This window comes from Eubalaena glacialis, chromosome 6 (assembly GCF_028564815.1).
Source record: "Eubalaena glacialis isolate mEubGla1 chromosome 6, mEubGla1.1.hap2.+ XY, whole genome shotgun sequence".
Taxonomy (NCBI): Eukaryota; Metazoa; Chordata; class Mammalia; order Artiodactyla; family Balaenidae; genus Eubalaena; species Eubalaena glacialis.
Window position 1 is genome coordinate 32973423 of NC_083721.1, and position 27269 is coordinate 33000691.

At 34.9% G+C, this 27269-nt stretch overlaps 1 protein-coding gene across 1 annotated transcript in view; it reads right to left on the reverse strand.

The window, feature by feature from the left end:
- The window catches only part of ROBO1 (roundabout guidance receptor 1), a 380307-nt gene that overhangs the window by 294281 nt on the left and 58757 nt on the right, over positions 1-27269 (reverse strand). The window contains exon 2 of the mRNA XM_061194033.1: positions 14916-15242. Coding sequence (XP_061050016.1) covers positions 14916-15242 — 327 coding nt within the window. The remainder of the gene's footprint in view (positions 1-14915; positions 15243-27269) is intronic.

A 27269-nucleotide genomic window follows, 5' to 3' on the forward strand; every position in this document is an offset into this window, starting at 1 on the left:
AAGGGATGGGGGTAGGAGAGCGTAAACTCTAGGCTACAGTTCCAGGATCACACAAATCTTTGCAAGTCATTTTAAAGAGTTTAGATTTTAGGAGCAATTGAGAACCTCTCAGTGAGCAATCAAGAGAGATCAGGTTATTACTTGTAAAGAAGTATTAGTTATCTAAGTGAGAAATGATGGTGATACTAATTAGAAAAATAGCAAAGGGGATGGAGATAAGTGGGAAAACGCTAAAGCTATTCAGGAAAAAACATCAGCAAGACCTGATGATCAACTGATGTGAACAGACAGAAAGAAAGGAGGAAGGAATTGATCTCAGGTTTCTGGTCTGCTGGGCTGGATAGATGGCAGGGCGGTATCATTTTCATAGTTAGGAGATAATAGAGGAAAGGCAGGGATAGAAAGGAAGATGAAGAGTTTCATTCTGGATATTTGAGTGGGAGGTGCCACCAGGACCTCCAAGGGGAGCTGAGTGTAGAGGTCTGCCTAGAGAGAACAGAACAAGGAGTGAGTCAGGACAACTTTGATAACTGAATCCCAGGAGGAAGGTGTGGTCCTCCAGGGTAGGCCACAGAGCAAAATCTCCTGGAACATGCACATTTCAGCAATAGACCCAGCAGAGCCAGAAAAATAAGAGGAAAATCAATAGCATATGTGTGGTAGACCTTGCTAGTTGCCTACTAAATACCCATTCTCTCTTCTTCCTTTCAACAAAACACCAAATTTTGTTTGGAGAAGAAATGGGCCAGTTAAAAACACATCTCTCCATGCAACTTTGAAACTAAGGGTGGCCATCAAACATCGTCCTAGCCAACAAGATGTAATCGAATTCTAGTGGGTGGGACTTCCAGGAAATTTATTATTTTTCTAAAAAAAAATAGGCTGATGATTTTTCACATTTCTCCCTCAGGAACAGCACAGAAATATGTCACTGGGAGGTGCAGCAGTCACCTTGCAACCACAAGAAAGAAAGTCACATACTAAGGTTGGTAGAGCAGAAAAAAATCAAAAGAAGCTGGATTCTTAATGGCTTCTTGGAGCCGATATACTTTCTCTCTACATCCTTCCTCCAGAATCAAATTTAAACCTATTTGGCTAAATTGTCTGACTTTGGTTACACGCAATAGGATGCAATCCTGATCTAGCTGGGTGCCATGAAATTCTGGGAAACAGAATATTTCACAAATAAGGTCAACTGTGTCAAATGGCTGCAAGAGGTAAATTACATCCATAATAGAAGGCAAAATTTAGAAAGCTGAGGTCAAGGCTATTTAGAGTAACAGGATATTAGTGAGAGAGAAGGGTAAAGAAGGCCACACACTGTGCTCTGCACCTCTTTGCAAAGTTTTGGTAAAGCACTATATTTAAATTGCCTATGTTTGGAATACTGAATGGATCCTTGTTATGGTTTTCAAAATGCTGATATAGAAGAAGAAAACATCCCCAAACACAAAATGGAAACAATAGTATATCATATTCTTACTCCTATGATCTTGAAACAAAGAACCATGAAGACAACCACACACCTGAATCTGAGAAACACACTTTTGAAATTGTTTGTCCTCCCACAAAGTACCAAATATTACCGTTTATCCAAAATGTCTTCTGAGAAAACCAATTTTTTTCTGAAAAAAAAATTTTGACAGTTCATTTAAATGTGGGAATCATAATAATTTAGATCTCCTACTTGTGTTTCACATCATTCATTAATATATTAAAAGCTCTGAAGTCTTATAGAGAAAATACACTTAAAGATGTATTTTCCAAATTATTTTTTTAACAGCTCACAGAAAAAAATTCACTGGAGCATATTTTGAGAAAGGCCACAATAAAATATTTAAATGCTAACCATGCCAATAACAAGAGTTTTCCAAACCCTCAAAACTATATTGTCATAAAAGACATACTGTATACTGATATATGAAGAATACTTATCATTTCACAAATATTTATGTGGGTTTTAAATACACCTGTGTATAAGAAGATGACTACCTCTGGGAACAGAAAGCTTTTTCTAAATGTAACAATATATGGTATTTTGTTTTCAGCATCCCCCTTCCTGAAATAAAGAGATACATTCTTTGGGACCACAGGAATGGCAAAGGTAAGCCTAATAATGTGCCTAGTACAATAAATAGCACGTAGAACCACAGCTACCATTCATATAATGCTTACTGTTGGCCAGGCACAGATCTAAGCACATTATGCGTGTTAACTTACTTAATCCTCTCCAAAGCTCTATAAGGTAAGTAGAATAATATCCCCACTTTTTATTAAAGTATAGAAAGGCTAAGTAACATCACCAAGGGCAGAAAGCTATGCTAAATAAACACTTACTGAGTTTGTTGGGAACAAAATTTATTTTACCTTGACAGAATTAATCGTATCTATGAACAGTTTCCATAATGCAGTCTATGGATAAGAGCCATGGGGTTAATGGCTTAAGAGAACCCCTTATATTAAAAGAACACAAACTCCTCTTGGAATAGGTATTGTTATTCACCTGAAGTTGATGATCAAAATTTTGAAGGAGATTGAAGAATCATAACTGTCAGAGTCCAGAAAGAACCTGTTTCACAGGAAACCGTACAGAGACCTAAGTGCTCATTACTTTTTAAAAAGAAGGAAAAAAAAGAAAAGTGGTAAGGAATTGACTTTATTGCCTACAAATATTGGGGAGTCTAACCACAGAATTCTGAGGTTATTCAAGTTTTAGGTTTTGGTGATTTTGACAAAAGATGAGAGAAGTGGAGGAAAAGGTAACTATCAGCAGGACCTAAAACATTGTCTCCACTGGCCATAAAACAAACATTGTCTCCATTCCTGTGGAATTTTGGTTCATTGTTGCTTTCTTTCCTGAGGTAGTCCCAAAGGAAAATATGTTATAATCATATTTTCCAAGAATTCCCTCAAGCAAGATTCAACAAGGTTGCAACCTGCCCTAGACTTCTATTTTTTTTTTTTTTTTATAAATTTATTTATTTTTGTCTGCATTGGGTCTTTGTTGTTGCGTGCGGGTTTTTTTCTAGGAGCAGCGAGTAGAGGCTACTTTTCATTGTGGTGCACGGGCTTCTCATCGTGGTGGCTTCTCTTGTTGCGGAGCACGGGCTCTAGGCACATGGGCTTCAGTAGTTGTGGCACAAGGGCTTCAGTAGTTGTGGTGCAAGGGCTTCAGTAGTTGCGGCTCACGGGCTCTAGTGAGCAGGCTCAGTAGTTGTGGCGCCCGGGCTTAGTTGCTCTGCGGTATATGGGATCTTCCCAGACCAGGGCTCAAACCCGTGTCCCCTGCATTGGCAGGCAGATTCTTAACCACTGTGCCAGCAGGGAAGTCCCTACACTTCTATTTTAGAACTAAGGGAAGTCACTTGGGTGACGATGACAAGTGCTGAACTGTATGATCAAAATGTTCTCAATGTCCTTCTACATCAAACACAGGCTCCTAATCCATTTTCTAGTGTCTGACTGATATAAGAATCTAATAAAAGGGTAACTTAATGCGACTCAATCTAGATAAAGTACAGTATTATTTGGTAAAGAGATACAGGGTGATGAAGAAGGAAAGACTGAGACAGAATGTAAATCCCTTGTGAGGGATGTCCTTTCCCACTTTCTTCTTAACTTTCTGGGTTTACTCTAAGTTTTACTTCATCATTCACTGGATAAGATTAAAAATGTCCCCATTCAGGCATACTAAATACCTTGGTCATAAACTTTTATTTCTCTTGACAAGTGTAAAATGTCATAAGCTCTATTAAAACTTCAATTTAAACCTCTGGTTAAATATGACATAACTTAAAATGTTACAAAAGCTACAATTTCCACTTTGGATACTAAGAGACTGAGATTAGAAACTGTTTTATTATACTCAGAAACCTAAATTAAACATCAGATGTACTTTATTAAAATTTAGGCTGCACTTAATAACGATCTTCAAACATATGAGCTGCTATAATTTAGAAATGGCTTTTCTGTTATCACTTACCATGTAAAATGAAAGAAAGTCATGCTGCAGCACAGAATTTAAGTAAATTAAAGTAATAACTTTGTGTTAACATATGCTGATGCATATAAGGGATATTGATGATGGAGGCTGAATAATCTTTTGTTCCGAACCTCTTTTAATACAACAAATGATCTTCAGGTAATTTAAACTAAAAGTCAGAAGGACAGATTAAATGATTTCCAAATGGTCCTTCCAGCACAGTTCCATTCTTATTAATAAAACCTAGTTTTGTTTTATTTCACAGTTTTCATTCTAGGAAATGTAAAGTAAAATAAAAAGCCTAGCATTTCTCTTTTGGATTATGCTAAGCAAATATAGCCTTCCATGAATTTACTTAAGAATATCTAAGATCCATTTCACATATTACTTTTCTTGATGAATGATCGTATGGATATTAATAGAGGTTTGAGTATCCCCTTCTCTGATTAACATTCCACTCTGTAAATATTCATATGTAGGAAGCAATTTTTTTCCTTATTCATCCAGGCACATGTATTTTTGTGCTCTCCCAAGCTTATCCCTACCACACCAGTACCTGCTGCACCGCCACCCCCGGTGCGCATGCCCTCTCTCTTCCCGTCCCTGTCTCTGTCTTTCTCTTTCTCCGCCCCCTTCTCCCTGAATCTCTTTCTCTGTTACTCTGGATATGTTTCCCGCTGTATCCCTCTTTTGCTTTTCTTTCTGTGTGTTTCTCTCCCTCTATTTCTGCCCCTGAATGCTGTCTCTACCAGTCTCTTACATACCCCTCCCCACTCTGTGCCTCCACTCCTTACTGGTTTAGAATCCCAGGATAGTTCACCGAAAATCATACTTCACCTGCTTCTCTTTTTAAAAATCAACCACATTGGGCTTGCATTCCCAAAAGGTGTTTGGGGCTCTAGGAGATGAGCAGGGGTCTATGAAGTCCAGTTCACCACAATGTATACCAGTGCTTCTCAAACTTGAATTTGCATGTGAATCATATGAATCACCTTAAAATATTGTTTAAATACAGCGTCTGATTCAGGTGGTCAGGAGGGGGGCCCAACATGCAGCAGCTCTAACTTGCTACCAGGTGATGCCAATGCCGCTGGTCCATGGAGCATATTTTGAGTAGAAGCCTCCAGCTGCTGTCTGTAGTAGACCCAATCCTTCCCACATCTGAGTTTGCCTCCCTACACATTACCATCCACGTGGGTTTCTTCTCTTTCTTATCCATATCATGCCTAGTTGCTGCAGCACCTAGATTTCCATTGGTTTTTACATCTTATTTTAACTAAGCTTTTCTAAAAAAATATTTCGTCAACCACAGACCAAAGCCTAAGATTGTAATGAGAAATGTAAAATATTACTATGTTATAATTTTCCTTTGATTTCTCATCAAATTTGCTTCATTAAATATAAAGCTATTGGACTATGATAATAGCTTTACATATACAGATTACTGGCAAAGTACAGGAATGCAAATCATTCTACTTTACAGAATACTTATTCTGTGTATTTTTTTCCCCCCTATCCAGAAAGAAAAAGAGAAAGTAAAGATGGTTAGGTCCTGTTTTGCACATGTAAAGTTTCTCAAGGGAACTTCAGAAAATCCCTTCAGGTACCATCAATACTAATTGTTTCCTTATCAGTCAGGAAGTTTAAACCCCTTTGTTTTCTATCAGCCAGTCATTACACTCATAAACACAGGTTGATGCTACTCAGAGGGGGTCACTACACTTAGAGAGCCTGTCCTACACTTATTAGAGCCTAAAAAGAACTCATTTGACTTTTTGTACTAGTGGAAGTCAACTAAATTTCCTGAGTAATGTTATCGCCCAAAAGAGCCAATTAAATATTCCAAAGTCTTGAAAGAAAGAAAAACTCCCAGGGAAATAGTACCGAGACTGCATTCTAAGAGCCATGCCTTCAAATGAGTGTTCGAGATCACGTGACCTGCTTGCCTTTACAAAGAAGTTGTGTGGAAATGAGATTGTTCCTTGAAGTGGCATTCTGATACTTTATGATGCTCCTCAGACATGGAATAAAACACTTCCAAGTTACATGTTAGATCCCATCACTTACAGTGGGCCAGGAATGGTGCTGGGCACTTGAGTCACAGATGACTCCAGAGGAGGTGACTCTTGATTATATTATAAGAGAGTGACCGACCGGTGGAACAGGAAGAGAAGCACATTCCAGGCTGCGGAAACAGAGGAAAGTGCCATTTCTTGGGGCTGTGTTGGGCTGCAGCATACTGAACTGCTGTCAGCCATTCAGAGCTAACATAACCTAATCCAAATTCTCAATTCCACTTTCATGGTCATAGACTTGACCTTGACTTCACCATCAGCAATGATTGCGTCTCTTGCAAAATCTCAGCTTCTACTGACTCACCCTCCAAAGTTAAACCAAGTCTTCAATCTCCAAATCTAATCTTCACTTTTCTCTTCATCTCCATGACTATACCTATTTCAAACTAGCACCATCTCCTGCCTGTAATACTGCAGTAGCTTCCTAACTGGCCTCCCCCAATCATTCTGCAATTCATCCTCCCAACGTGCAGTATGCAAGTATCACACGAGTGACATTTTAAACTATAAATCAGATCATGTCACCTCCATCATTGCCTAAAAACTTGCTGTGGTTCTCATTGCACTGAACATACAGTCCAACATCAATAACCCGGTTACAGGATCCTGCATGACCTGGCCCCCACCCATCTCTATAGCTGTTTCCCTTACTCATATGCCATACTAGCTATCTTTCATTTTCTCAAATATGCCCAAGTTTTTCATTTCTCATGGCCTTTTACATGTACTATTCTTTTTGTCTGAAACGCCTTTTCTTTTACTTTGTGTCTTGGTAATATCCACGGGTATTTCTGCTCTCAGCTTAACCCCAATCCTTCCTGGCACTTGGCACAATTTTAAGGATAAAGTTATTTGTATGGTTAGTTACTTATTTTCTGTCATCACAACCCCCTATTCCCACTATTTTGTAATTTCTATGAAGGCAGAAACCATTTTCTTTTTTGTTCACCACTGAATACCTAAAACTAAGCAAAAGGCCTGGAAAGAGTTATTTAGGGAAAAATATCAATTTTTTGGATAAACTATATTTCGTTATTCTTCATATTTTTATTTAATGCCTGACTTTTTAAAAACAACATTTTTAATGCCCACATTGTGTAACTAAGAAAAGAACTTTTATGCCTTCAAAACATTCAATGGGGCTTTAATCTGACAAAGAAGCTTGAACTGATAATTAATGAAAGGTTTAAGTTAATTTATATTGTATTAATTAAAATTAATTATACTAAGAATGTTTAGGTATGTTTTATTAAACTTGTCATTGAAGCAAAAATTTTTAAATAAATACAAATGATTCTCAAGTTAGTCTCTGTATGTGGGAAAGATGTCTAGCATTTAAATCACAAGTAAATTAGGAGGCTTAAAAGGAAGGGTGATATGATGATAAGATTTAAGAGATAACCAGATCTACCTGGTTATTAGTTTTTAAAGGCAGTATTGTTGATACGATGAGACACTGCCAAGAATTTCCCATAAATAACTAAATACTGAATTGATTTCCTGGAAGGCTCAAGGGACTTTATATCTAAGCATCAAATAGTGTTGGAATAATCATCTTAGTACTTTTCAGCATGTATGGACACCATCTACTTTTTGAGAAAACAAAAGGAGTGGCTCATGAGACTGGTGATGGAATACATAACCTTTAACCCCAATATTACTGGATTGAATCTGGTCCAGGACGGTGTATGTAGTAATATCCAGCAGATGCAGCCTGTTTTGTAACATCCAATCTAGAGAGCTAAACCCTTCCATTTAGTCTTTATGACATAGCTATGTGTTCCAACATAGCCAATGCCTTTTTTTTTTTTTTAACCAACCAAGAAAAGACTGAATATTAATTGAATAGTAAATAGTTTTCCCTAGAGAACATATAGTGATGTTAGGATATCTAGAAGGATATCCACCCAACTTTCAACAGTGGTTAACTCTGGGCAAATGAGATTACAAGAACATGTATTTTAAAAGAGCAAGTATGTTCTATAATGCATGTGTTTAGAAATAAAATACAATAAGTTATTTAAAAATGATCTCTATAAGCTTACTAATCATATTCCTTAACCTGAGTTTGGGAGCAAAGGAAAGAAAATGTATGACATGTCCCCACTCTAAGATCTTTCTACAAATTTGCTAAAGATTAATATATGACAGTTGTGTGAGCCAAAGAAAAGACAATAAAAGTTTGCCTAAGAAATCAACTGAACACATATCTACAGCCCATAATTGGTTTAACTAAGAGTAGTTTTAAGATAGAATGTAACCTGTTGGTTATTTATGAATAAATAGTACATTCTCTGACACAGCCACCTCCTTTAACATCCATGTTCAAAAGGTCAGCGGACTTTGTCCTTTTCTACTAAAATACCCATTGAAACTTAAACCTTCTCTTTATGCCCATCGTCACTGTCATCTCTCACATGGGTTATGGAATATGGGTTTCTGCTTTTATATTTCATACTAAATACTCTTTGGACAGATAAAACCAAAAAAGAAAAGAAGAAGAAAGAATTTTTATGTTATTTCAAAGAAAATGAGAACTGTCTCCTCTCTTAATGTAGTATAGAAAGGATACTGCTCTTACTTTTCTCAACAAATACAGAATTCACACTATATTTACTTGAAGATGTAATGTTTCTATCCTCAACCTATGACACAATTTAAACCCGATATTTGGATGCAGCAAGTGATCTGATGGACCACGGAGGTTACATGATTTTTCCCCCTGGTTTTCTGATTTTTATTTCTCAGTTACTTAAGATGATAAAATAACTACAAATCCAACTTAAAAATCCCCAAATAATTGTTATTTAAAGACAGCTATGGGTGGAATGTTTGTGCCCCCCCCCCAAAAAAAAATTTGTATGTTGAAATCTTTATCCCCAATGTGATGGTATTTGGAGGTAATTAGGGTGGAATGAGTTCACTGGGGCGGAGCCCCCGTGATGGAATTAGAGTCTTTATACAGGGATAGAGACCAGAGCTTTCCCTTTACCATGTGAGGAAACCAGGAAGAGAACTCTCACCAGAACCTGACCATGCTGGTACCCTGGCCTCTAACTTCCAAGCCTCTAGAACTATGAGAAATAAATGTTTGTTGTGTAAGCCACCCAGTATGTGGTATTCTTGTTAAAGCAGCCTGAACTAACTAAGACTGGCAACAACAAAAGACTATATTCTAACTGGTGGTAAAAACTCAAGTCTTTAGTAAATATAATCATGTCACAGAACTTAGCAATATTGCTTCTTTACTTAAGTGAAAAAACATGTGAATTCAAAAAGAAAATTTTAATGTTATCCCAACTGTAAAAGTTACAAAAATGAAATTTTTCATTTGACCCTAAGACAAAAATGATTTAAGTCAATACTATTTGCATGCCTTGCATTAACAATGAGAATCTAAAGATAAGGGTAAATTTCTCATACCAGGAATTTCAACTCAAGATGGAATTTAATATACTTAACATGCTCTGTACTTAACCAGAAATTAATTTAAGAAAATTTAATTACTGAAACATTTTATTTAAATTTTAGTATATTAACACACATATCTTCAAATTCAAAGTGAAGTCAGTCCATTTTGGAAATAAAAAGCATCCAGATCCCCTTTGTATAAATAATCTTAGTGTCTGGCCATAATACAGGGAAAGAGAAGAAAGCAGTGAAACCAACAGCACCGACAATTAGATTTATGATTTATAATTATGTGCCAGTCACTGTGCTACACACTTTATATGCATTATTTCATTTACTCATGAATCAATTTTGCAACAAAAAGTCATTACATTTTAGAATATAAGTGTGCAACAAAGAAGAAAGATATTTTAAAATCATTAAAATAAATGAATCTTTAACATTCTTCATTTGAATACTGAAAACAAAAATAATATATATATATAAATGTTTTAGAATCTCGTCAAAGCATGGAAAATGGCAAAGTTTTTTAAAAAGATAAAACAGATTAGAGGAAACAAGAAATATTTTCAAAGACGCAATATAGAGCTAGTTCAATTTCAAAGATAAAAAGTCTTTCAAGCAACAATATATGTGTGTGTGCACACATATAAAGGTCAACTTGATTGTGTGCACAATCAATCAATCGATCGATATTTTATAATATAATGGCATATTCTATTTCCACCTGCTCATCAGTACCATTTTACTGCCAGGAGTAATCCTTCCATCTTCAATGTTCCAGATTTTAGAAATACATTCTACTGTACCAACACCTGGTTCCTTAGCATACATGTCAGTACACTTTCTCATTTTATCCAAAGGAGGAACATCAGATAATTCAAACTCTAAATTACTTTATAAGGAGAATTGTTTAATAACAATGAAAGCTCATAGTGTATTGAAAGTAGTGGGAAAATATTACTTTAAAATATAAACATTTTACCTCAAAGTAATTACTATTAAGAAGCACCCCAGTTAATAAAATCTGGGAAGATTAATCTCTGATTAATTGGACAAAATTATTTTTTTCTGGAAAGATAGTTCTGTGTTTTGCTGCTAAGACAGTCAGCAGATGTCTGCCTAGTCTGAAGGGAATTTCTCTTCCTCAGGAGAAAACAGCTTACATAGGAAACAAATAGCCATATGCTGACTATGTACTACTTAGCAGATGACGTAGAGAGACATGTTCTGTAATCGAAAGCATGAGGGTCAAGGTTCAAATTAATTTTCCTTAAAATTCAACGCAATTACCCAAGATCGAGTTACTTATTAAATATAAGTTGTGTCGAAGAACTGCGCTATCAACTTGTGCCAGGCATAAAATAAAGTTCTAAATTTACTAACTGGTAATGTTGAGTATAGAAGAATAGACCCATAAAATATTTTTCTAAACATTTAGTAGACTCTCAAATAGAGCTAATAAGAAACAAAACACTACTACTTGCAATACCATTTTAGAAAGCTGGGTTTGAAACTGAGTTAAACAGTGAATTTTCTTAAGTCTTAGAGACAGCAATATATTCTAAATTTACAAATTAAAGTCCTCATCAAGATATATCATTCTTGGCTTGCAAAGAAAAACAATAATTAAAAAAACAAATTTAAGAAAATGCATCTGTGATTAAAAATTGGTTTCCTTTACAGAGATAAGCTTCCAAAAATTAAAGGTGGAAACTTAGGTGTAAGGACTACCATATATTTCTTAGCATTCCGATTCTTAGACTTTATAATTGTGTGAGATAAACTTAATTGCATCAAAACTGAGTTTTCAAGAACAAGAATACAACTTTTACTACATGGCAAAGATCAGCACCTAAAGATTGGTCAGTGCTTTTCACTGGGTCCAACCTGGTTATAATTGCGATTTAAATGAAAACAAAAATAAATAATCCTAAAGATAACCAATAAATGCAATCCTTTTGGTACATTATTTAAATTTAAATAAATATTAAAAACACAAAAGACAAGAATATTATCATTTCTATACAAAAATAAAAGTTTTAAGTGATGTTCCATATCATTTTTTTCTCCACTGTTTGAGAGATTGACAACTGTTAGGAACCAAGAAATCCAGTTGTTGTTACAGCTGTAAAACTTGGTTTAAAGGCAAATAAAACACAGATAAATGTTTTTAAAAGCATTACCAACAACTGTGCTGTGAAACCAGTGTTGCCTCAAGACACTTTTGTTAATGCTATTACTTTGGGCTACAGCGTCACTAAGAAATTAGACGAAATCTTTGTCTTCCTGTGTCTGAGCCTTTGGGAAGAATAAGAATAGTTCTTACTGAACTTCTGGTACCTAAGCTAAGAAAATATGAAAAAAAATAGTAATATTCTCCAGGAAATAATAAAACCAAGCTGTAATAGTACTTTATAGATTTAATCTACAGCAAATATGACCCATGTTTCCCTGCCCTCCTTCCCCTCCTGTATTTATGTAACACACAAAAGGCTAATTTTGATTTTAGGATGCAAACATATTTTAAAATGGTGAATGAGCAGTAACCATTGGCTAAAATAAATAACTGAAATACATGTGAACTAAACTACTATATATCTATTTGTAGTGCACTGAACCATGAATTTTTTTAGACATAAAAACCCATTTTAACTGCACAGTACTTAATTTTTCCCATATAACTTATGTGACCAAATAACACAATTTCTTTAAATAAAAACATGCTTTTAATTTTTACAATTTAACTAGTATAAAAATTATTGGAAGCAAACACTACTTGAACTTTTCTCATGGTTTCAAATAATTATTATCACTAATAAGGTGATACTTATTATCAAACTACCCTTATTAACAGCAAACTATATTTGATAAATATATAATATCTATATACTTCTCCCTTCCCAAGTATATGAATTGTTACTGAATGTGATCTTAAAGTATTTTCTAGAGTAGTTTTATTAAATTGTATTCAGTAAATTATGATATCCTTTTTTCTCTGGAACTTGACAACATTTTGGAATGTGTCAGGAATATCCCACTAACATTTGTGAACTATGCATTAAGGGACTATGTATTTGAATATTTTACTGGTAAAAGTTATATAATGCTCTTATGTCTGGTTTCAATTTCATGATCGTATATTTGTTGACTGAGACTGCAAGAGCTTTTCCCATAATGGACTCTCAAGGTAATGGAATGTCTAAGTTAGAAACAGAACTTAACTGGAAACTAATGGTGTCTTTTAAAATAACTGCACAAAAGCCAGATTAAAACAGACAGGTCTCTAAATCCCAATGCATTAAGGATATCTTGATCATCTGAGGTAAAACTAGAGGTGTTTTGAAAAGGAAGATCTAGAGGGTAAGCGTTTAGACCCTCTACTCAAGTCTATAAATTTTTTAAACATTCTGACAATGATAAGAATACAAGGAGAGTAGAAAATAATACAGAAGCATGAGATGATCTTTGATATTTCTGTTGGTACACATTTCTTATAAAGAATTATAATTCCAAAGAATAAACAATCACTGTTTTTCCCTCCTCATCCTCAGTTTCTTACATACCACACACAGGAGTTGGCCTAGGTTATCTACATCATCTTTCTTGATTCTCTAAATTTGTTCTCAAATGTTAACTCACATTTATCTTCACAGAAAATAATAATTCTTAAGTATAACGGTGCCAAGCATTAGAAAGATGTTAATACCATAACTTTGAAAGATGACTTTGTCAAAACATATATATATGTCTTCTTATAAATAAGTTGAAACTTTAAAATTATTTTTCTTGTGCTACATTTAAAGTTGAGCTAAAAAAACAAAAAGAAAAAGAAAAATATCTTTCTGCTGTGATTATAGCTTTTATACATCTCACTGATTTAGCTCTAAGACCTTCACTGAGAATCAAGGCAATAAGAGAAAGTACAACAAGTTAATTATCAGTTAACTGTGAATAGAGAAATATAAACTTGGGTTTCAAGTAAATGTTTTAAAATGTGAATGCCTAATTCTGACAGAGGTTTAAATGGTTACTTTAATTTTTTATTCTATCTAATTAAATTTTATGCTCATATCAGATATCTTTGGCCTTCTGTCTCAAGGTAAGTATTACATGGCTCTGTGAGTGTGATCAAATCATCTAAATTCTCTGGAGATGATTTCACATTAATAATATGATTGAGTTGGAATAATCGATCTCTAAATTCCTTTCTATGTCTATAATGTCATAATTATCTGCGGTTCCTTATATTCATGTCCTAGTTGAATGCAGGAGACAATGTTAGAGATTATGAAAACTGATTATATAACTAAAAATTTGAACATACATTGTAGTAAAATATCAATCACCTCGCAAAACATTATATATAAATATAGACATAGTTATGTATACAGTTTCATATATAATTATAGGCAGCTAAATTTAAAGTGATATTAAAATTTAAAGTGAATTAGATCTAAATTTCATTTGGTTCTCCAATCCCTATACAATTCTCAATTTCTGTCACATATACATATACACAGCAGGATTCTTTCAAAGGAATGAAATTTTCTGGCCGCCTCTTAAATGTTTACTGAAAATAAGCCTAATTCTAATTCAAATACAATACACATCTAGACTCTCTATATAACAATTTAATCATTAGTCAACTAAATCCTTATTGAGGTAATTCCAAATGAGCAGCCTTTGGTATTTGTGTAAATAAACTGAACCGTCAACTCCCTGAGGATTCCATCCACGTGTTTTCCTCCAAGCGTGCACTACAGTTAGCCAAGATAATACAGTATGAGGCATATACATACATTTCTCTGGATATAGCTTTACCGAAAGTATATTTCTGAGAATTAGAAACAGTTTAAAACTACACCCTACACTACCAGTTGAAAGTATTTCTCCTAATGAAGACAAATGAAAAATATCCTACACTATTATATTTCAATAAACATCCTCGTTTTCTATATATTTAAAAGGAACGAAGGAGGGGAATAAGTCCATTTCAGTGAGCGTGTTCTACAGAAAACAGCTCCCAAAAGTAAAACAAAGCACAGGGAACTCTGCTCAATACTCTGTAATAACCTAAATGGGAAAAGAATTTGAAAAAGAATAGATATATGTATATGTATAATTGAATTGCTTTGCTGTACACCTGAAAGTAACACAACATTGTAAATCAACTCTAGTCCAATATAAAATAAAATTTTTTTAATTAAAAAAATTTTTAAAAAGTAAAACAGTTCAACAACTATGTGTAAATCCCAACTTAGCTTGAATAACCAGCTAAGATGAGAAATATAGAAAATTCAAACAAATAGATGATATTCATATACAAATCTAGAGATTTTCCTCAGGTAAAGCCTGTGATACAGGTTTACACTTTTATTACTGTGATCAAGGGAAACGATCCCATGTGGCCATCTCTCCAAACACAGAAAGCCCATTTTACTTACTGGCTACCTCCAGCGATGCATTGTGACTCACAGCCTCTCCGAGGTAATTCCTTGCTACACAGACATAGACCCCTTCATCAGGTCTACTTTTTCGTCCATGCACTATACGTAAGAAAAATAAAGATCCACTTGGCAGCAACATTCTGTGTGAGCGAGGGTCATCTTTGTCTGTCTCCACTCTCTCCCCACCTTTGTACCATTCAATGGTGGGTGTGGGGCGGCCTTCAGCTTTGCAGTTCAAAGTTGCAGGTTCTCCTTTTGAGACAATTAGGTCGGAAGGGTGTTCAACAATGCGAGGTGGAAAATCTTCCTGACGAAGACGGGAGCCTGCATAAGAATTGACAAAATATCTTCATTTCATCACTTGAAAACAATTAAAAGTCTTATTTCAAAAGCATAGGCGTTAGCACTACTGCATTATATTATATATTATTACTGCATAATAACGACCTACTCTTCCTCACCTCCTTACTAACTAATCCTTCTGGTGTCCACCTTGACTATACCTTCTAATTCCTGAATCCTTTTGACCCACCACTTAGACAGTGCCCTTGCTAAAACTTTGTCTGTACAAATCCTGTCTGCTCTCCAAATCCCTTGTCCACAGATCCTTTCAGAACCCATCACCCTGTCTGTTTGTACCATGTACGTGCCTGTTTTTGCAGAGGAATGTGTTAGAGAATTGTCGACTATTACAAACAATGGCATGGCTCCCTGGAATCTCATTTTTAATGAAACATCAATCAACACTTTAGCAAAACATATGCTATATATGTTAATAACAAACATATAATAAACATTTATGTTAAAATATATATGATGGAACTGTTCTTTACATAGACTTTTATATTTTTCTAAATAATAAATATATATGTGTATATATGTGTGTGTGTGTATATATATATATATATACTTTCCCTGAGTTTTTATTAATAAATTAAGTTCATTTGTCTCCAATAATTATGTTACTATTTTAGTAGCCTTCAAAGATGAAATGTTAAAAAATGGAGTTTAAATAATTAAATATAACATTCAATGGAAAAGGATACTAGGTGAGAGGCTACATTCTCGACCTTATGTACTACTTAATAAGTGAAGGCCTGAGTGTATGTGTCATTTAAATATTTTCTGTCTGTACCTTATTTTTTTCAATGAGATTATAATCTCTAAAAGAGGGATCAAGTTTCATATTTTTAATATGCCTACCTTATTGTTGCCATGGATAGATTTCATATGCAAAAATCTTAGAGATTTCTCAACTTCAACAACCAAACCTTAAACCTTGTTCTCATCTAGTGTTCCGATCTCAATAAACAATGAAAAGTAGAAACCAGTCTCGCTTTACACCCCTCTTTCTGTCCTCTAACCCTCCCCCAAATTTCTTAAATCAATCTACTCATCTCACTCTCTACAGCCAGCTACCATCCCAGATCAAAGTCCTATAGATTCCCACCAGGATTTAGGAAAGCTCTTAAATAGCTTCACTTCAATGCAGCCAAATAACGGCTCTGAAATACAAATACAATCTGGGTCCTCCCCTACTTCAGTGGCTCTTAAAATAAACTCATTGCTCTTAAAATCTTTAACAAGACCTACAAGAGTCAGTGTGTTCATTCCCCTATCTAGCTCTCAGGACTCTTCCTGTTCCACTCCTTTCTCTGCTTTCTTCACCCCAGTCTTCTGTTAGTTCCACAAATATATTAAGCTTCTTCTTACCACAGGCCTATGCCTGCCACAGCGTCTGGGATCAAAATGATCTTACCCTAGTTTATACCCATTCTTCTTTCAAATCTCGACCTTCCCTGATCTTTACCACAAAACTTAAACGCTTCTTTTTAGCAAGGGTATGAAACTACCTATGGTAAGATAATCAGAATTATATTTTAAATTTATTTCTTTGATGCTTTGAACACTGTCTGTTTTTCCCATTACTCTGTAAGATCTGTGGGTCTGATTTTGCTCATGGTTGCTTCTCTTATGCCTGGCAGAGTGCTGAACACACTACAGATAGTCAATAAATATGTGTTGAGTAAATAAAAAAATAAACGAAGTGCTAACAGCAAAACCCTATTTGAGTGGAATGATCTGAAGCTTAATAATCATGCACTGTATAAAGAGATTTTAAAAGATTTTATTTTTAAATTGTAACCATATACGCGTACTGTTTAACCATTACTAGACTGTAAGCTCTGCATGGGGTTTATTTACATCTCTAATTTGTAACTACTGCAGTTACTATTTCTTAATGAAATGATAAATGAATGATGAAACTAAAAGATCTATTATTTGCTTATGTCTACCATGAAACAAAAAAATTATAATCTGAAATATTGAGTAATAGTTGTATAATCTGAAATATTGAGAAATAGCTTTAGTTCAGTGCATGGTATACAGCATACTATAAATCTTTTAAATGAAACCAGGCTCTAAAAGAGGAAATAAGCCAGCTACATGGGAAAAAAATTACTTGGAAACTCGTGGTCTTTAGCAAAGGCTATACTGAAGGCAAATGAAATTTAAATTGAATTTAAGATTACTCAGCCACAAGTGCTATATAGCTTCAGAAAATAAAGCATTGTAATATATTACTGGCCTTTATTTTGGCTGTAATTATGAAAGCTGGATGCTAATGAAGATCAACTGCTGAGGTAATATATATTTAATTTAAGCCAATTTTATTTATATTCTGTAAGTCTATTTCAGAGAGGAAACAGGGCTGTACAGGTTGCTATAAGAATACAAAGAATGGGCACTTAACACTGCCCAAGAAAGGCATACCGACACATGAAACTTGAGGTAGGTCTTGAAAAATGAGTCAGGAAGAAAAGAAAGGAAAGGATTTCACTCAGAGGCACAGCTACAAAAGCACATAGTACAGTGGGACCTGTAGGTAGGTTAGTACAGCCTCAGTCAGATGGGCTTTGTACATCAAGCCAAAGTTCTGGAACCTAAATGAAGGCAACAAGAACATTGAAATATTTTAAGCAAGGGAATGCATGCTTAAGTTTGGTTTTAAAGAGCTCACTCTTGATAGTAGGAAACTAGACTGCAGCAGCTAAGCTAGGAAGGGATTCGTTAGGACACTTTTACACTCTTTAAACAATAAATTCTGAAAGCTTGCACTTGGATCTCGACAGACAGAAAGGAAGATAAAAGGAAGAATCTAGAGATATTTAGTTACAGTATCAACAGGATCTACTCACTGGCAATGTGGGAGAAGATGGAAATGAAAAATGCACAAGATGGAGGAGAAGCAGAGGATAGAGAAATTCTGAGTTTCTGATCTGAGCAATGGGTGAAGGGCAGTCCCAATGAAGGTCAAGAATAAAAAAGTGGGATGTGGTGAGAGGAAGAAGGACAGAGATGATTTATTCAGCATGAGATGTGGAGAGTTTGGGATACTTCCAGAATACCCAAATAAGGATGACAAGTTGCCTATTAAATATCCAAGTTTGACCTCAGGAAAAAAATCTCAGTTGGATCCATATATGAAAATCAAGTTGGAGACTGAAACACTGGGAAAGAATAAAACTGCCTAGGGAGCGTGTATAGAGGAAGTAATGGCCAATTAAAGAACCTGGAGATCACCCAGGCTCCACGAAAGTGCAGTGGAGCTCAAGACTCTCTCCATCCCTAACCTACAGCCCCGTATAGCTGGACCACAGCCAATATGACTTTTGGGAGTGGAGAGCTCAGGCCCAAGTTTTCACCATGATGTTTGTACAGCAGCGTTCAGTAAAAGAGTTTCAGCAATAAAAATGCTCTCTATTCTATTAAAGGCTAAATTTTCAAAATGCTCTGTGAAATATTCTTTTCTCAGATTGTTTACTCAAAAAAAGATCTGGGTTCTCAGGGTCTTTTAATCTTGCTAATGCACATTATGTGCTCTAGAAGAGAAGTATAATATGCAGCATTTCTTAAACTTATTTGGCCACTGAACTCTATATTTTTCTTTTTATGGGACATCCCACTGAACTTTGCTTCTGAGGAACACACTTCAAAAGAAAATACACTCTGTCAGCATATAATAATCTGAAGAGAATGAACAGGGCTAGCAAAAAAAAAAAAAAAGAGTTACTTGGCTGTAGAGCCAAAACTTTTGGAAATCACAACAAAAAACATAGAAATGCCACATTTCTCATAACGTATAACCTTCAAGAAAGGAACTTTCCAATTCCCATGTGATAGTTATTACAAGTCATCAGTTAACCTCAATAATAACAATTATAAATTGCACTCATCATCTCTATTAAAAACTATAATAAATTACCCTTTATTATCATGTCTAAGCAGGAAGAAAAGGAATGGAAAAGAAAACAAATATCAATTATCCATCACCTCCTTTGTCACAACAGCATCTTCATGAGGTGGGTGTTGTTATCTGGTACCCATATGGGGGAACTAAGCACTGGTGCTCGGCTGGAAGGTGGCAGTGCTGGGATCCAATCCTAGTCGAATTCAAAATCCTTGCTCTTTCCCACTATTCCATAAATACTGCTAGGATTAATTAGTTAAAATCCATTCTTGTTTCCAACACTGGAAGTTGTTAATCTTGATTACTTTTATTTAAAATGTAGATAATGAAAACAGTAAGAAGCAGTCAAACCTGATAACATCTAATGTTCTTTTCCCGTGCAATCAGAGAATATCTAACTGTAAATCATATGATTTCATAGTCACTTAACTCAGTAAAGACTTTCATGATGAACGAATGAGAACATAAAGCATTCCTTGTACTGTGTGAGCTTATCTAAATATGAGCTTGCATTTCTGAGTAGCTCTCCTATTTTATCAGGTTTTCATATTTGAGAACCTCAGTTTCTACACACTGTTTGCACAATTAAAATTAAATATCACTGATCCCCATTTTTTTTTCCACCAGCATGCTTTGAGGGAAATGTCACCCAACTTCTATCAGTAACTGTGATTCACTTTCTCAAAGGAGGACCTTGAGGGAGTTACACCAAGAATAATTAGGGAAGAACATATATAAATCTTAGAAGTTGTGTCCATCTCCACTCTGTCACAACACCTCTCTTTATATAATATTCTTGACTCACTATTCATAAAACGCCTTCTTTCTTCAATCATAAATTCTGAGTTCCTATAAATCACCCAACAACCACCATTTTAGTTATGCTAATTTGGGTATTTTTTATATAAGATAAAAGGTTTATATTACACTTGGCAAAACCAAATTCAAGGTTTCAACTATATTCTGCATAAGAAACTAAAAAGTTACAAAGAAGAGAGGGTAAAAGAAAGGGGCTGATGGAGTGAGGCTTTAACAAGGAACTAGGATGATAATGTCAGCTGAATCCTGACAAGACAAGGCAAGAATCCTGGTAGGACCTTGGGAATATAACACAATTGACTTCAGGAAAGGCCAGCATCAGGGAAAAGGGCAGGGCAGGATTCCTTCAACAACTGCCCGGTTGGAAGATAAAATATAAACACGAGTGACTGAAATATCTAAATATTTATACAACCACAGCTGGAAAAAGATACACACGTAAGTGCTAAGTATTTCAAGGAAATATATCAAAGTCACATGAGATTTATTATGAGGAAACCAAACTCCTAGTTGGATGTAAACTGTTCCCCCCTTTAAGACATCGCATTTACAGAAACATAAGCAAGTAACCGTTTAAGAGACTGATTTGTTAATATTCTGCGGAGGTAGGCAAACATACAAATATATAATTTTATTCTTTTTTCAAATGTATGATTTTATTCTTCTTTTCTAGTATAGCAGTAATACGTGGCTCAGGGTTTTGTTTGTTTAGGTTTTCAAGTCTGTTTCTTCTTAGCAGATAGAGCAAAGCAGTATTTATTTTATTAACAAAGTTTTGTTTTGATCCAAATTTCTTTTTCCTATTCCGTGGTAGGTAAAATGGAAAACCTAAATGATTAAAATATCCATTCGTATCATGTATCATATTAAAACATCTTGCTGCACAAGAATGCCTGTAATATTGCTAAAAGCACAAGAGAAACAAGTTCAGTGAGTAGCTGACATATGCACAATGAATATTAATAGACAATTTGGTGACATTTGCCCAAAGGGGGGTGTGGAGAATATATATTTGCCTTGACAACACACCTATATTTGTAAAAGAATACTTATATTCTTAAAAGAGCCTTGCCTCTTAACCTTTTCTATTTAAGCTCCATTTACATCTTAAGGAGCAAAAGGCCTCCAATTACTAACATAAATCCTATCATGGGCTGCAATCCTGTAATTTTCCTGTCAGAATTTCATCCTACAAGGAGATATTTGTTAAAAATAAGAAGACAGCACCCATTAATTACTCACTGTGCAGAGAGTAGACTTAAATATCCTCTACTGAGTTATACACATTTCCCAAGTACTCATGCTTACTGTAACTAAAAACAGAGCACACTCTACAGAAAAACTCGGTAATTTCACCTGAAATTTATATAGAGTAAAGGAATACAGGATGCATTAAAATAATTATATGATTAATGGATCATGCCATTTTCCTTAGGTACTTTGTTCCTTCCTAATTCCCCTTGATTATAATCCCACCTAACAAATTGGGGAGAGGGATTTTTTTCTAGTCAAAATTTAGAATAATCCCAATAATTAACTGAGTGTCACTGGTACTGTCTGTTACGATCTCAAATGATTACCAAAATAGACCAAAATGAAATTCCAGGAATGAATCCCTGGTATTTTTGTAATATTTCTACAGAATCTAATATCATATGGCTGTGTCCCCAGAGATGTGAGAAAGACTGACAGTAGCATAAGTTAAATTTTTGAAACAATATTGCTTGCCCTTCCCCCTATTTTTAATAATATGATCATGGAATACAAATATTGCAGAAGCTAGGATGGCATTAACTGCAAGAATTGCCTCAGCTGACTCAAATCAGCCAGGATTTCGCTATAAGCTATAACTAAAGGGATTGGAGGGTTGAGTTGTTTAGTTGAGTTCATGCTTCCTATCTGCCCTTTAGTAAAATTTCTAGTTAACATGCAAATAAGAGAATTTTATTTTCAATAAAATGCCAAACAAAATTATTTGCATATCTTAAAGTCCAAATTCTCTCACTCTCTTACCCATCAGTTTACCTATATATCATGCCTATATTGCATTAAGACTTGTGCTAAGCATTGGCAACACAAAGAAAAATGAAATAAAATTCCTTACCAGCCAGAAGTTCACCAAAAGAGACAGAAATATTAGTAAGGACAATATTGAAAAATAAGGGCCATACAAGGAGCGGTAGGAGGAGGAGAAACTAGATTCCAGAAGAAGGAACTGCACTGGCAAGAAAGCATTAACTAATATAGCATTTGTGGGGAAATTTGATTAAATCTAGAGAACGGATTCAGTCTGAATGGGTTTAAATCTAGGCTCTGCTACTTGTTAGCTGTGTGAACTTGGATAAATTGCTTCACCTCTCTGAAAGTTTCTTCATCTGTAAATGAATATAAAAATAATACCTATACTTTATAGGATAGCATAATCCCTGAAGCACAAAATAATATTGCATTAACTCATGGGTTAGAACCGTTAATGTAGTATTTTGGAAATTGGAATAAAGACCATTGTTTGATTTTATGATTCTCTTCTTCTGGGATTACATTAGGACTCTTGTTAATTTATAAAGAAATCAATTACATTTTTCCTAAATCTGTAAGAACAGTTGCAAACTAAGTCGGTCTCTAGTTTTAGTTGAGAATTCAAACCAAAATAATTTCTTGTTTACACAGTTCTCGGCAAGATCTGGCACAATTCCAGCAAAACAGTTTTCAAAAGAGGATAAAAAAATAAAATAAAACTAGAGCACTTAGCACAGCCAACTGATTGTTTTACTAAGAATTATCAGATGTTGACTCTAAGGTCATCTATAATGAAGCATCTCTGTTCCATGTGAAAAAATATTCCATATAGATATATTGATTAAATATATTACTTTCAAAACTTTAAAAGACACAGTAATGCTTTTAAAATAATACAGATTAGGGTTGAGAGGGCCAAGATGGTGAAGTAGAAAGACCCTGAGATCATCTCCCTCCACGAACACACCAAAATTGCAACCCTTTACAGGGCAACTATCTATGAGAGTGACCTGAAAACTAACAGAAAAGATCTTCTATAACTAAAGATATAAAGAAGGAACCAAAATGAGACAGATAAGATGAGCAGAGACAGTACAGTCAAGACCCACACCCCCAGGGAGATGACCCACAAACAGGAGGAGAATCACAACTGCTGAGGTTTTCTCCAAGAAGCGAGACGTTTAGGCCCTCATTGGGCTCTCTAACCCAGGGGCCCTGCCTGGAAGAAGAGCTCCCAGAACACTCGGTTTTGAAGGCGAAAGGGGTTTACATATGGGAGAGTCAGAGGGCTATAGAAAACAGATTCCTCTGTGAAAGGACATGCAAAAAATTCACACCCTCTGAGTCCCAGCCCAGAGGCAATAATCTGAAAGGAACCTGGGTCAGATCCACTTGCTGATCTTAGAAAAGCCTCCCAGAGAGGCAGGAGGCAACTGGGACTCCCCTGAGGACATAAATGCTGGCAGCAGCCTTTTTGGGGAGCTCGTTGTACCATGAAGACCCTGGTGTAGGCAAGCACCATTTTGAAGTCCTCCCTCTAGCCTATTAGCGCTAAAGGCTTACCCGGCCCACCAGGGGGGGGCGGCCCAGCACCAGTCAACGCACAAAGCAGGGCTTAGCGGTCAACCAGACCACAAACCCACCCCACCTACCAGCGCACCCACAGTAGTTAGCCCTGCCACAACGGAGGGGCCCATGTAGCCCACATAGGGGACACCCCAAGAGCATACAGCTCTGGTGAACAGAGGGGAGCATGCTACTGGGCCCCATAGGATGTCTCCTATGTAAGGACACTTCTCTGAGACTGGGAAACGTAACCAACCTACCTAACTACATAAATATAAACACAGAGAATTAGGCAAAATAAGGAGGCAGAGGAATATGTGCCAAATGAAGGAACAAGACAGAATCCCAGAAGACCTAAGGAAAGTGGAGATAAGCAATCTACCCAATAAAGAGTTCAAGGTAATGATCATAAAGATGTTCAATAAACTGAGTGAATAGTCGTATTGTCCTTCTTTTCCTTTTCATTACAAATATAAAAAATCCTATGGGTAGCGAGAATATAGATAAAAAGTTGGTAATTGTGTAGCATAACATTTCAAGTCAACTCTCTATAGATATACTAAGACTATCAAAATTCACAAATAATCCTTTATTTATTAATGCTCATACTGATGAACCAAGATATTTCGGTCTGAACATAGAATAGCTTATTTCAGCTTTTAGGACTGTTTTTCATAGACAAAGCGTTTTGGACAATATTTTGAACTGTGAAAACAGTATATGGGGGGTCCTGTGAATATTTTTTATTGCTATGGAAATGTAGTTCATCCTAATATTGGATTTTCAACATATTAGAACAAATAATGTGGCATTCCAATCAATGTTAATTTATACTTCATTTCTTTGGATATAATATAGAAACAGCAAATGGTTATAAATTTTAGCTAACTACTTCAGTACACAGGACATGAGCAGACTTTCCTTATTGAAATAGCAACACAAAAACACACTTATAACAGTATAAAATAAACCTGGCTTACTAATCTTCCTCTGTCCTGAATTCAAATTTCTGAGGGGAAAACCTTTATTCTGAAAATAATCCTATTTTTGTGTTTAAAAACATGTTTTTAAATCATAAATTAAAAGTACATAAAAACAAATATGGATAAAATACAATTCCTTAACTATACAGAAGTTTTTAAAAAATGATTATGTAAAGTAATATTTATCAATTCTTTCCCTAAAGAGTTACATTAGATTTTCATTCTAATTTACATTAGAATCTGTATAGATATAATTTACTTAGTCAATAACCTTTAATCAATTAAAGTATTAAAATAAAACTTTCAACTTTACTTCTTGAATTAGTCATGCTTGAGCCATATTTAGAGAACTCTTGAATCTAGGTAAGTTATTAATGTCTGCAAGATAGAGTATGGAATTGCAATTCTAAAATTAATGGTCTAAAGAGTCTAAAGACAATTACTCTTTTGGAAAACAAAATACTTAAGACAACCTTTTAAAAGATTACTGAGAAATCTCTATAGGAATGCAGTCAACCTCACTCATTTTAAAACGCAGTCAATACTTCTGACATGAACAAGAATTTCTAAACAAACTCTTTTACAATTAGCAAACTTTCATCTTTACCTCTCCATAACTTCCCCATTTCTCTCTCATTATATCTCAAATTTAGTTCTTACAGATTCTAAAAGGCACCCTAATAAAAAAATGCTGAGAGGCAGATTCTAATCCCTTGACATATGAGATATGGGGATTTAAAAGCTATTCTATATGTTAACTTAAAATCGACTCTGTAATCTTTATTTTCTAAAGAGATAAGTAAATAATTCATCAATCCACAACAAAGCTCTGTGTAGTTGATCTAACAGAGAAAAATCCATGTACATAAATTATTACCATATGTAAATTTTGATGCAAAACGATAAAATTCCAAAAAATTCTTCTAAGAGGATTTTTTTCTATTTTGCACTCTGACTTGAGATTTGTAACACTCTCTCTCTCTCTCTCTTTTTCTTTTGCAGGTATGTTTGGAATTTTTTTTTCTTGTGGAATGGAGGTCTGGTGTCACTTTTTCCTGAGAGCTTTTTATTTTTTAATTGCGATAATATGATGTCTATATGAATTTATCATTTTGTATGTTAATGCAATTTTAAAAAGGAAATATAATACTTTTAATCATTATTTTGATGGTGGTTTAATTAATTTTGAAGGGAAAGCGCCATAAAATCAGTTTTGATTAGAAAGCATTTATAATATTGAAATACTTCTGCTTAGTTACTAAATAAAAAATAACTGAAATACTTCTACATCTCCAGTGTCTACAATAGCATCTAGCACTCAGCAGGTACTCAACAGAATTTGTTGAATGAATAATCAGATAATGGGAAAATAATGATGGGTGTCCTCACACGTATTTATAAATAGTTTAGAACATGGTATAGACACACATCCATGCTTGAAGGCAGTCAGTGCCCACCCTCCCACCCCTCCACCCCCCACCCCCGAGTTCAAGAGAAAGTAAGGGAAATCTTTACTTCTGCTTCTGGGAAGCAAACATCCGCAGGAAAGGAGCCCTGAAGCAATGGCCTCCCTGAAAGGATTTGGAGATACAATTGTCCATTTGAAGTAGGGAGCTTTCTTTAAAATTAATTCTAAGACCTTTGGAACCTGTACACAGTATCATGTGCAGCACAAATACAAAGATTAACACAAGTGTAAGCTGCACAATTCTAGCATAAGAGATAGACTGAGAGAAAGAGAGACAGAAGGAGAAAGAGACCAAGAAAAAAGATGTAAAAGGAATATTAATGTCAATTTCTTAGGGACTGTTGAAAATGGATAGGTTTTGTTTCCTTCTCTCTAATTTTCTCTAGTTTTTAAGTATTCCATGATGCTCTGGTATTATTTTCACAATAAAATATTTTATTTTAGAAGTGTGAAAGCCAACAAAATTTTTTGGAAAATATGGAGAAAATAAAATTCAACTTTTACTAACTCTTTAGCATTCATTTATTCACTCAACAAATATGTACTAAGTACTCACACTACACCAGGTCTTCGCAAGATGCAGGTAATACAAGAGTGCAAACAAAGAAACAAACAAAAACAGTAGTATCTGTCTTTCTCTCTCTCTCTCTCTCTCTCTCTCTCTTAGTTACTAAAAATGCAAAGTTAATGTGAACGATACACAGCTAACACTGTGTACACTTAAACAATGTATATGCGCTTATATACCTTTTAGCCAATATTACACTTTTTTTGTGAACACACAAAAGCAATCACTGAACAAATGAAAGAGTTGTATATGCAAAACTGTGTGCAACATAGTTAGAATTAGTGGAAGCAAATACACTGCATGCAAGATAGAATGAGCAGAAGCAAATGTCTTCAACCAAAAATAAACCTTCCTGGAAAGGTTGAAAGTCTGTATGAGAGTTAAATGAAAAGAGGCCACAAACCCTGAGGGGCAGAGCTGCTTGGTCATGCCCTGTGTGATCACAAGGAGTTCAAAGACTGGATATGGATTTAAACCTATTAACAGGTATCAGTCGCCTCTTCTCTGTAGGAAACAAATAGACCTAATTATTTTACTTATCTTCGATACATTACAAGGTAATTCCTAGTCTATATCACTCAGGGAAAGTCTTTTTTTTTTTATCTTAAATATATTTTCTCTTCACATTTGACTATTTTTGAGCAATTCTGAGACCTTCTATTAATAATAAATTAAG